At 39.8% G+C, this 13,086-nt stretch overlaps 1 protein-coding gene across 1 annotated transcript in view; it reads left to right on the forward strand.

Moving 5' to 3' along the window:
• SMC5 (structural maintenance of chromosomes 5) overlaps nt 1-2,578 on the forward strand; it is a 108,046-nt gene extending 105,468 nt beyond the window's left edge. The window contains exon 25 of the mRNA XM_023213253.3: nt 2,222-2,578. Within this exon, the coding sequence (XP_023069021.1) occupies nt 2,222-2,260 (39 nt within the window). The 3' untranslated portion in view covers nt 2,261-2,578. The remainder of the gene's footprint in view (nt 1-2,221) is intronic.
• Nucleotides 2,579-13,086: the final 10,508 nt, after the last annotated feature.

Here is a 13,086-nt window from a genome sequence, read left to right on the forward strand (position 1 = left end):
ACTTATTACTCCTTACATTAAGCTACTATATAAAGTAATCTTTGTGAAATATATTTTTGAGTCAGGCAGACTTTTTCACTTACAAGTTACTTGATAGTCTCATCATTGGTGAAATGAGAATCATACCTAATTCACAGAGTTGTTGAGAAGAGCAAATGAGATCGGGGCCTATTGGGGCACATAGCATTATAGTGAGTACATTATTAATGTTTATGTATCTTCTCATATTTTAAACCTAGAAAAATGTACTGTGAATTTTATACACCCAGGTCTGAGAATTCTAAACAAAGTGAATGTAGAGATTAACTATTTTGTAGTCTATTGATAAATAGTTCAAAGGATGCCAATACCAACAGACTTTGAGCACTGGAGAGTGCTCAAAGAGTCTGTATTTTTATAGATCTTGTTACCTTGTTAAATTCAAATAGAAGTTAGACAAATGAGCTTCTTTAAGAATTTTGTATTGATACATACTTTGGAAAATTTATAATTAATAGAATTTGCACATTTGGGAGATTTGACTTTGTTGACAATTTGGGCTTTTTATTTTCACCGAAAAGCTTAGGTATGGGGGATTTTATTTATTTTTTAATGTTGAATTATAACTGTTTATTGCTGCAAAATAAATGGTGATTGGCTGGAAGATTCAGATATTTTCAAAAAAACCAGCTTTGTATAATCCCAAAGAGAGAGAGCAGGGCTCCTCTGGTTAGCTTCATTCTAAGCTCTGCTAAGAGGACTTGGTGAAGCTGAGGGCACCCTAAAAACAGCTCTGGCCCTGGCCCTGCCTTTATCAGAGAGGCTGCAACGTAGTTAGTTATTTTTAGGTAGGTCAGAAACACCTGAAAGATGTTCTCCTTCCACAAATAGTACCTTACCTGTCTGACCATGCTTTTGTTAGTAAACTTCCATTTCCTTTTGCCTGAGGAGAATGTTACGCGCTCTTGGCATTCAGGGCCATGCATTTAGAGTGAAGGTTGAGGTGACAGGGTGTCAAGAGGGTCACTTGACCATTTCTGCCAAATTTAAGGAGTGGGTTAAAAGAATTCCAGTGAAGGAAAGATTTGGGACAAGCTGCCCAATTAATGTTATGATAGAATGGTAAATTTTACATTCCTTTCATATTATTTAGAATTTCTTCTAAAAAAGAGATGAGGTCTTGGTATATTGCTGAGGCTTGTCTCAAACCAGCCTCAAACAATCCTCTCTCAGCCTCCCAAAGTGCTGGGATTACAGGTGTGAGCCACTGCACCCAACCTAGAATTTTAGTCCCAGTGATCTCTGACATTGTGAAATTCTGTACCATCAGAGATTAGTTGTTAGATTTAGGAGGGACCTTCTGAGTGATTTAGGCCATCTCCGTCTTTTCTGTCAGAAATCATGGAAAGAAGTTACTTGAAAAGTTTTTTGTCTGTCTGAGACAGAGTCTTGCTCTTGTTGCCCAAGCTGGAGTGCAGTGATGCAATCTCGGTTCACTGCAAACTCCTCCTGGGTTCAAGCAGTTCTCCTACCTCAGCCTCCCCCTCCCAAGTAGCTGGGATTACAGGTGCACACCACCACGCCCAGCTAAATTTTTGTATTTTTAGTAGAGACAGGGTTTCACTATGTTTGCCAGGCTGGTCTCGAACTCCTGAGACCAGCCTGGGATTACAGGCTTGAGCCACTGCACCCGGCCCCATTTTTTTATTTCAAAGTAAACAATTTAATTTTAAAACATAGTACAGCATTCATCAGCCCCTGTAAAGTATAGTGATTTATTGATGAAGCTTTAGAATAATAAGTAGAGAAGTACTTACATATTTGCTTATTGTTCAATAAGTGCACCATATTTTTCTGCTCAGGTCCATGAATTCTCAATGCATCCTTTCTGGCTAATATCATATCCCACCCTGAGAAAAAAGAAGCAACATTGTTACTACTTTCAATGCCATAGCTCTTGGGAATTTGTTTGTGTTGAAACAATACAGGTTATCTTGGCTATGGAGTTCTCTAGTGCTAATTATTTAATGCTGGTTACGTTATTACTCCTGACTGTACATCATACAGTGACTTCCAATGACACTGTCAAAGATTGTTACCGTGCTTCATTGATGATGAAGACAAATGCAGGTCTTAACCAGAGTATGCAGGAAGATATGAACCCTAATTCATTTTCTAGTCGTGTTAAATTTGCCATTTGAAATTTTATCACATAAAGGTGAAACAACGCATTTTCCAACAGCGCCTTCTCTTGAGCTCTTTAAGCCATAATCACTGTTGACCACCCCGCTACCTTACACATACTGCCAGGAGAAAGAAGGATAAACCAGGGGCCCACGGGCAAAGTCAGAGTGGCAGCCCCGTTCACACAAGAAATGTCTGTCCCTTGTTGGCACGACTTAAGGCCGGCCTGGGAGGACACGATGTGGCCACACGATCAGAGGTAAGATAGGACCATCAATTGATAGAGCCCGTTGGTACTGTGTAGCAAAAGTCTCCAAAGCCCTAGAAGGAGGCAGCCAGGTCACCCCTGGAGGACTGCCTGATACAGAGCACAAAGCCTGTAAAGGAGGGGGCACTGAGTCATGGGGCCCAGGACAAGTTACCCGCTTGCAAAACTGTCCAAATTGATCTGGACTAGTCACAATGGCAGTATTAAAAAGAAGAGAAATGAGCATTGTTTTTTAAGCCACTTTCTTATTTGTTCTCTGTTACAGTAGTGCAGAAATATTGTAATTAATATGCTCCCATATGTCAGATATTACCAACCTTTTTCATTGTCATACTCTGATAAAAAAAAATGGTACTTTACTTTTGCTTTTAGTAAGGTTGAGCCTGTATTTATGTTTCTTGATCAATTGTGTTTCTTCTCTCAAGTGCCTATTAATGTTCTGTGCCCACTGTTTACTACTAGGGACTTTTTGAGGCTGAGTTTTAAGAGATGTATATGATATCCCCTATAAGGTGACACTGTACAACACGCAATGAAGGAGGTAGCTGTGTGTCCGCAGTTGGTTCCTGCCCGTGGGTTCATGGTCTCGCTGACTTCAAGAATGAAGCCGTGGACCTTCGCGATGAGTGTCACAGTTCTTAAAGGTGAGCGTTACGGATCTTAAAAGATGGCGCGGACCCAACACGTGAGCGGTAGTAAGGTTTATTGTGAAGAGTGAACAAACAAAGTTCCCACAGGGTGGAAGGCAACCCGAGCAGGTTGCAGCTGCTGGCTGAAGTGGCCTGCTTTTATTCCCTTATGTGTCCTCTCCCATGTTCTGTTTCTGTCCTATCAGAATGCCCTTTTTTCAAACCTCCCCATGATTGGCTACTTTTAGAATCCTGCTGACTGGTGCATTTTACAGAGCACTGATGGATGCGTTTTACAGAGCACTGACTGGTGCATTTTGTAGAGCGCTGATTGGTGCATTTTACAGAGTGCTGATTGGTGCATTTTACAAACCTCTTGTAAGACTGGAAAGTTCCTGACTGGTATGTTTTATAAGCCTCTTATAAGATAGGAAAGTTCCCCAAGTCCCCACTGGCCCCAGGAAGTCCAGCTGGCTTCACCTCTGCCCTCCATGTCCTTGACGATGGAGATCCAGTTGGTCCTCTGTGTCTATGAGTTCTGCAACTGGGGATTCAACTAACCACAGATTAAACCAACCACAGATTATTAGTTGTTCACTGATTTATTTTACTGAATTGATAGTGTACACTGGAGCATACCATAAAAAAACTAAAACTAACTCATATGAGCTCATTCCCAGTAGTCCATTCATGAAATCCTACAGGTACCATCACACTTAATTGTGAAAATTTGAAATTTTTGTTCCTAAAATCAGGGAAAAGACAAAGATGCTCACTTTCAATGATGAAAATTCTAGGCAGTGTGTCAGGCAAGAGGAAAAAAAAAATTCATATCAGGAAAAGAAGGAATAAAGCTATCTTTTTTTTTAATGACATGAGAGAAATTTTAAAAGACCTAAGTAAATATGAGTGAGTTGTAGGGTTTTTTTTTTAATGGTATGCTCTAGTATACCTTATCACTTTGATTAAATAAGGTAGTAGAAAACTAATAACAACTCATGTAGAAAATCTGATGAAACCTATAAAAACCTTACTAGAACCAATGAGTTTACTGAGTTTGTGGGACACAAGATCAACATACAAGTATTAACTGTATGTCTATAGACTAGCAATAAATAATCAGAAATTGAACATAAAAAACATTATTTGCAATGGCCTAAAAAACATGAAATTATTAGGAAGAAACCTAACAAAAGATAGGAAAAACTTATACACTGAAACCTACAAAACAGTGAGAGAAATTAAAGACCAAAGTAAATGGAGAGAGACACCTTGCTCATAAATCAGAAATTCAATACTGTTAAAATATCAATTCTCTCAAAATGATCTCTAGATTCAACATAATCCAATCAAAATCCTAGCTTGCATTGTTGTAGAAATCAACAAGCTGATTCCAAAATTGATATGGAAATTCAAAAGTCCTAGAGTATTCAAAACAACTTTGAAAAAGAAAACAACGTTGGAGGACTAACACTATCAGATTTCAAGAATTATTATTAAAAACTCAAGTAATCAATATACCGAGGGTATTGGAATAAAAGTAGATAAATTAATAGAACAGAACCAACAGTCCAGGCCAGGCGCGGTGGCTCATGCCTGTAATACCAGTACTATGGGAGGCCAAGGGAGGTGAATCACTTGAGCCAGAAGTTCGAGATCAGCCTGGGCAATATGGCAAAACCCTGTCTCTACCAAAAGCTACAAGAATTAGCCAGACATGGTGGCACATGCCTGTGGTCCCAGTTACTCGTGAAACTGAGGAAGTAGGATTGCTTGAGCCTGGGAGGAGGAGGCAGTGAGCAGAGGTTGCAGTGAGCTTAAATCATGCCACTGCACTGCAGCCTGGACAACTGATCAAGACATTGTCTTTAAAAAAAAAAAAGAGTTCAGAAACAGGTACACACTCCTATGAGCAACTAATGTTCTTTTTTTTTTTTTTTTTTTTTTTGAGACAGAGTCTCGCTCTGTCGCCCAGGCTGGAGTGCAGTGGCCGGATCTCAGCTCACTGCAAGCTCTGCCTCCCGGGTTTATGCCATTCTCTTGCCTCAGCCTCCCAAGTAGCTGGGACTACAGGCGCCCGCCACCTTGCCTGGCTAGTTTTTTGTATTTTTTAGTAGAGATGGGGTTTCACCATGTTAGCCAGGATGGTCTTCATCTCCTGACCTCGTGATCCGCCCGTCTCGGCCTCCCAAAGTGCTGGAATTACAGGCTTGAGCCACCGCACCCGGCCGCAACTAATTTTCAAATAAACTGCCAGAACAATTTAGTGGAGAAATGACAGTCTTTTCATCTGGAACAACTGGATATCCATATGTAAAAAAATGAGCTTCAATCCAAATTTTGCAACATATGTAAACTAACTCAAGGCCAGGCATGGTGACAGGTGCCTATATTCCCAGCTACTTGGGAGTCTGAGGCAAGAGGATGGCTTGAGCTCAGGAGTTTGAAGCTATCTTGCATTATGATCATGCCTGTGAATAGCCACTGCAGTCCAGCCTGGGCAACATAGTAAGATCCCATCTCTAAGCAATAATAATAATTCAGATCATAGACCTAAATGTAGAAACCAAACTATAAAACTCTTAGAAGGAAACAGGGGAAAGTTTTTGTGACTTTGGCTTTGCAAGATTTCTTAGATGTGATGTCAAAAGCACAATTCATAAAATAGATTGTTCAATTGTATTTCATCAAAATTAAAAAACTGCTCATTGAAAGACACTATTAAGAATAATAATAATAAAAAAAGCTACAGACTGGTAGAAAATCGTTTCAAAGCATATGTCTGTATCCAGAATATATAAAGTACTCTCAAAACTCAATAATTTAGAAAATAACACAATTTTTAAATGAGCAAAATTTTCAACAAAAAATTCACCAAAGAAGATACATAGATGACAAATAAGCACAATAAGTACTCAACATCATTAGTCATTAGAAAAATGCAAATTTAAACCATAATGCAGTATTACTACACACTCCCTAAAATGTCTAAAATGTAAAAGATAAACCAAGTGTTGACAAGGATGTAAAGGAACTGGAACTCTCATACAAGGTTGGTGGGAATGTAAAATGGTACATAAAATCATTTTGGAAAACAATTTACCAGTTCCTTAAAAAGTTAAATATACACCCATCATAGGATACAGCTATTCTATTCCTAGGTATTTACTCAAGAGAATTGAATGCATAATTCTGTGCAAAGATTTTTACATGGATGTTCATATATTTTACATGGATGTTTATTTCTTAACCCCTAAATGAAAACAACCCAAATATCTGTTAATAGATGAAGAGATAAGCAAGCTATTGTAAATTCATGCAATGGAATATTGCATGGATAATCTCAAATAATTATGCTCAGTAACAGAAGTCAGACTCTTCCACCCCCCAAAACAGAATATGCTGTTTCATTTCATATATCTACAATTCTAGGAAATGCATACTAATTTAGAGTAACAAAAACTAGATCAGTGATCACTTTGGTTTGTGGCAGATGGAATGAGAAAAAATGTGGGGGAGTGGAGCTATTTTATTTTATTTATTTATTTATTTATTTATTTATTTATTTATTTATTTATTTTTGAGACGGAGTCTTGCTCTGTCACGCAGGCTGGAGTGCAGTGGCACCATCTCGGCTCACTGCAACCTCTGTCTCCCGGGCTCAAGCAATTCTCCTGCCTCAGCCTCCCGAGTTACTAGGATTACAGGCACCTGCCACCACCCCCAGCTAATTTTGTATTTTTAGTAGAAACAGGGTTTCATGTTCAGAAAAGCCTGTTCTGGGCCTTGTGTGACTGCATGGTTGCATACCCATGATGACAATGATAAATCTTCATTATGGTTCTTGGAACTAAAGAGGAAAGTTTGGGGTAACATATCATACAGAGTATCTCTTGTTGATACTACTTCCTGGGAGTCACCATAAGGCTCTTTTAATATAGAGCAAGCAAAAACCCAGACCCAAAAATCCTCTAGAAAATGTCCTCGCCTTTAAAATTCTAAATGACTCATTTGTCATCATTGTAGAGGGAGAAGAACAATTTCTCAGCTGATCACAACCCATACTTGTTGTGAGTTTAGAGCCCAAGTCTAGTCTTACAAATCATTCCTCTCTGACTATATAAACCAGGAAAGGAGAATGCTGAGATTAATGAATTAATTACCATGTGTCTCCTGATGTAGATCAGAAAGTTAATTCTGTTTCTTTTTGTCTTTCTTATCAGAATGTGGAAATATAAATCTACTCTGTATAAGACTGGATTCAGTTTACAAAAATAAGCCTGAAACCTTTGAACTCAGGGGGCCCAGGTGGAGAGATTCTGTTTGTTATCTGTCCTCCTGCCTCCAGCCTGTGCCGTAGACTCCAAATGGATAAAAGCTCGGTATAGAGAGGTTGTATTACCATGGAGTACAATATATGTCAGATTTGGGTAGAAGTGAACACAGTGGAGGAGAATAAAGAGAGAGCTGAGTTCTGTCTCAGTGAGCACAACAAAAGTCAGATGAACTTGTCGAGGGCAGAAGTGTACCCCAAAGGCACAATTGTTCCCGCGGACTTTGCTGGTTGACTGCTCTTTGCATTAATCTGGAATCATGGCGCACCATTCCTCTTTTCATGTTGTGATATTCTCTTCACATTCTCTTCCTTGCTCCTCAGTGCCAAATGTGTGACTTTTCAGAAACAAAATATTAGGAATTTAAAGTGAGAATACTGTGGCAACCTGTGAGATGCACAGAAAATCATAAACTGTTGAAAAACTGGGATTGGGATTGATTGCTGGAGGCATAAATTTTGTGTGTACATCCAAAAAATAATGCCATGCTTTGAGACTTAGAATACAGTCATGTTGTGTGAATTTATGAATTATATTGAGTAGAAAATATATATATAGTCATTTGACATTAAGAGACAATGAATACATAAGTGTTGACCCGACTGGCCAACACAATGAAACCCGTCTCTACTAAAAATACAAGAATTGGCCAGGCATGGTGGCACATGCCTGTAATCCCAGCTACTCAGGAGGCTGAGGCAGGAAAATCATTTGAACCCTGATGGCAAGGGTTGCAGTGAGCCGAGATGGCACCACTGCACTCCAGCCTGCGTGGCAGAATGGAGACTCCCGTCTCAAGAAAAGAAAAAGAAAAAAAAAAAGGAAGGGAAAAACAAAGGAAGAAAGAGAGAGAGAAAGAAAACGGAAGTATTGATAGATAAAGTAGCATCTCTGAGTGAAAAAAATATTAAGTAACTTAGACAAGAAAGTGTCTGCTTTAAAAAAAAAATTTTTTTTTTTTGACTCATATGTTGGGTGCGTTGGCTCATGCCTGTAATCCCAGAGCTTTGGGAGGCCGAAGCAGGAGAATCACTTGAGCGCAGGAGTTGAAGACCAGCCTGGGCAACATAGTGAGATCCCCTATCTACAAAAAAAAGAAAAAAAAAATTAGCCAGACATGGTGGCACACGCCTGTAGTCCCAGCTATCAGGATGCTGAGGTGGGAAGATCTTGAGCACAGGAGGCTGAGGCTGAAGTGAGCTGTGATTGTGCCACTGCACTCCAGCCTGGGTGGCAGAGCAAGAAAAAAAAATGGAAATCTGTAAAAGTGAACAGATGTTATCAATATGTGAATTAATTGTAGGAAATGTTGACTGGTTTTTTCTTACCAGTTGGCTCTTAGGCAATCTACTTGAAAACAGATTAAAATGTTAAACAATGAAAATGTTGTGGTGGGGCACAGTAGCTCATGCCTGTAATCCCAGCACTTTGGGAGGCCAAGGCGGGTGGATCACTTGAGGTCAGGAGTTCCAGACCAGCCTGGCCAACATGGTGAAACCCCGTCTCTACTAAAAAATACAAAAAAACAAAAAGTAGTTGGGCATGGTGGCAGGCACCTGTAGTCCCAGCTCGGGAGGCTGAGGCAGGAGAATTGCTTGAACCCAGGAGGCGGAGGTTTCGGTGAGCTGAGATCGTGACACTGCACTCCAGCCTGGGTGACAGAGCAAGACTTTGTCTCAAAAAAGAAAGAAAGAAAGAAGGAAAGAAGGAAAGAGAGAAAGAGAGAAAGAAGGAAGGAAAAAAAGAAAGAGAGAGAGAGAAAGGAAGGAAGGAAGGAAGGAAGGAAGGAAGGAAGGAAGGAAAGAAAGAAAGAAAAAGAAATGCATGCTGTGGGTTGATTTTTTCCTTGTGTTCATGGATCCATTATCATCATTAAGATGGCAAATTGTTTTTGCTCTCTATTCAGGATCTAAAAATTTTTTTTTTTGCAAATTGTATTGGAGTGGGGTCAGAGTGAAGGAAAGCAAAAGCACTAGGAAACTTCAATAAATGCCAGTTTCAAAAGTAAACTTTAGGCAGTCTCATTGAGAAATGCCTTTTGGAGTACATATAAAAATATCAGATGTTCAAATTGGAGAACACTTAAAAAGCAAGTATTTAAATGTTGAGACATTCCATCATAGGATTCTGAAGTGAAGCAAATACAAATGATAAATTTTTATAATAAAAATAAACACAAATGAAACATGCATAAAAGTTGGTTTGTTCAGGTAAATTCCTTGGAGGCCAATTGGCATTTCAATGGATGGTGATAACAGAAAACGATTTTTTAGTATGCTCAAAGCTGATTGCCTTAACACTAACATAGAAACACAGAAGGTGATTGCAAGCTTTTAAAAAGTTACTTTGATTTCTATAGAAAAAGAAAACATTTTTAGCCATTATCTAAGCCACTTAGGAACAACAAATTGCACATCAATGTGGATCTCAACTCAGAAAGATGGAGAAACGAGTCATTTAACATGCACTTATCCGTGGCTCCTCTAAATATGTGGAGGGTAGTTGGAATCTTAGACAGCATAAAACACGATATAATGAAATTACTAAATACATCCTAGGAAACAAAACAAAACAAAAGAGCTTGAAGAAACTACAAACAATTTAGCACTTCCTCTATGGGAAGTTTCCTGTCTATTTTAGAACGGTTCTGATTTGTCAAATGGATTTAAATATGCAAAACAGTGAAGAGTGGCCTAGGCAGGGGTATAAAATCCCTGGGAGCAGTTAAGGAAAAAGACTCCTCCAGAGAAGAGGCTCCATAACTGGAGGGGCTGCAATGAGTTAGGAAGGGCTGGAATCCGGCTGCTTTAGGAAAACGGAAATTCTGCAACATTGGCTAGATGACAGCTAGTAAAAATGCAAATATACAAGACTGTAAGGCTTTTCCTGGGATGAACAGAAAGGAAGCTAGCTCTAACAGTGGGGAAATATGACTGTTTAGAGCTGGCATCAGAAGAAAACCTGCATATCTGAGTCTCCAAGGAGTGTGGTTTTTCTGCCTGAGACAGCCCGAAAACGACATAAAGGTCTCGCTCAAAATAAGCCAATCAAGTTGGGTTTGGTGGTGATTATCAGCACTCAAAACACAGTAGAGAGGTACCACTTGTACTTCAGTGGCTCTAGCTCCTTATGTCCTCTTTTCATGTGTACTGCTTTGTTTAGAGTTAGTTGCGTTTAATAAAGACTTTTTTACTGGCCGGGCCCGGTGGCTCACACCTGTAATCCAGCACTTTGGGAAGCCAAAGTCGGCAGATCACTTGGGGTCAGCAGTTGGAGACCAGCCTGGACAACATGGTGAAACCCTGTCTCTACTAAAAATACAAAAAAGGCCGGACGCGGTGGCTCAAGCCTGTAATCCCAGCACTTTGGGAGGCCGAGACGGGCGGATCACAAGGTCAGGAGATCGAGACCATCCTGGCTAACACGGTGAAACCCCGTCTCTACTAAAAAAAAATACAAAAAACTAGCCGGGCGAGGTGGCGGGCGCCTGTAGTCCCAGCTACTCGGGAGGCTGAGGCAGGAGAATGGCGTAAACCCAGGAGGCGGAGCTTGCAGTGAGCTGAGATCCGGCCACTGCACTCCAGCCTGGGCGACAGAGCGAGACTCCATCTCAAAAAAAAAAAAAAAAAGACTCCGTCTCTAAAAATACAAAAAAATATTAGCCGGGCGTGGTGGCACGCTCCTGTAATCCCAGATACTCAGAAGCCAGAGGCACGAGAATCACGTGACCCCGGGAGGCAGAAGTTGCAGTGAGGGGAAATGGCACCCACTGCACTCCAGCCTGGGCGGCAGAGCGAGACTCTGTCTCGCGGGGAGGAAAAAAAAAAGATTTTTTACTTTTATAGAAAAAGCATAATGGAATAAATGGTGTGCTAGATTTGCCCTCCAATTATTTAAACTCAGCATAAGCCTGATTTATGCAGCTGGGCGCGGTTGCAGAGCCTCTACCAAAATACTCATTACCATAGGGGAAAGGAGAAAAAAGTAATCTTCCTACAGAGGCTCTACCTAAGGGACTCTACATCCTTGTTCCTAGGGATGCCTTTTACTGTGTTAAACAGAATACCTGCCGTTAGAATGGACCATCTTACCTACCTACAGGTAAATGAGAAGGTGAAGCCGGCCACACTTCACCAGAATCCTCGCATTACAAAAGAATCACAGGGTCTTCTCAGGTGTTTGTCTATAAATCACTAAATAGGGGAGGCTAATGACAAAAAAAAAAAAAAATTCCTACAGTACTGCTGATTAAATATTAATCAGTACAGAAGCAAATACAAAAACAAAAACAAAAATAAATCAGAACTTAGAACTGATAAGCAAATAATAAATTATTTTAAAATGGAGATAACCAACCTTAAAGCTTAACCATAAAAACATTTTAACCGTCAATGTGGTGGCTCCTAACCAATGGGCAGGCAGAGAATACAGAAGGAAACATGCAATCTTAGCTGTGCCAAGGTTTGTGAACCCAAACCTATCACAGAATTCATAGGAGTTGAAGAAATGTGATGGAAATGGAGATTTATTTATTTTTATTAAGAGACAGGGGTCTCGCTCTGTTGCCCAGGCAGGTTTTGAACTCCTGGGCTCAACTGATCCTCCCACCTCAGCCTCCCAAAGTGCTGGGATTACAGGTGTGAGTCACCGTGCCCGGCTGAGATTTCAAAAATTAAGCCTTCAAAAAATATTATTTTGTGTACTTTTAAAAAAAAATGCAATCCAATGAGCAACATCTTTCTTATCTTTGTTTTCATTTCTGAGAAGCAGAAACTTTCTTCTTTTTAATGCTGGCCTTCAAGAAACACTTATGTAATAGATTGCCGAGAGCTGAAGTTAGCTTTTTTTGTGTTTTATTGTTGTTTGTTTTCTGCAAAGGACCAGAGAGTAAATGTTTTAGACTTTGAGGGCCAAAACCTAGTGTGTGTGACTGCAGCCACAGGCAATAAGTGTATAAGAAGAGCTGCATTCCAATAGAACTTTATTCATGAATGCTGAAATTTAAATTTCACATAATCTTTATGTATTTGACAAATACATAAAATACCTTTTTATTTAAAAAATATTTTTATTTCTTCAACCATTTAAAAATGTAAAAAACATTCTTAGTTCACTAACCCTACAAAAACAGACTGTAGGCCAGATTTCACTTGGGGCTGTAGTCTGCCAACACCAACACTCATTTGTATAAGCAAAGGCTGATGTAAGAAAACTGGACCCACTCAAGAAAGAGAAAATGGGTTGAAACTGTTATTATTCATTGAGGGCCATATTCACTCTGAATGCAAGAAATGAGAAGAACAAATATTTGTTGGAAACCTAGTGTTTCAAAACTGTTAGCCTTGTGTAGGGGCATTGAACTAACAGTTTACATATTTTATTGATTTATTCTTCACAAGGATGCCATGGGATATTACACACACATCCACACAAACTGAGTCTCAGAGAAAGTAAATAACTTGCTTGGACCTGGTACCCAGCTAGGATTTGAACATGGGTCATGATATGATTTGGATCTGTGTCCTCACCCAAATCTCATGTTGAACTGTAATTCCCAGTGTGGGAGGTGGGGCCTGGTGGGAAGTGATTGGATCACAGGAGTTGATCCTTCAAGAATAGTTTAGCACCATCTGCTGCATGGTGTTCTCGTGATGGTGAGTTCTCATGAGATCTGGTTGTTTAAAAGTGTGTA

The sequence above is a fragment of the Piliocolobus tephrosceles genome, chromosome 14 (assembly GCF_002776525.5).
Source record: "Piliocolobus tephrosceles isolate RC106 chromosome 14, ASM277652v3, whole genome shotgun sequence".
NCBI classification, from domain to species: Eukaryota; Metazoa; Chordata; class Mammalia; order Primates; family Cercopithecidae; genus Piliocolobus; species Piliocolobus tephrosceles.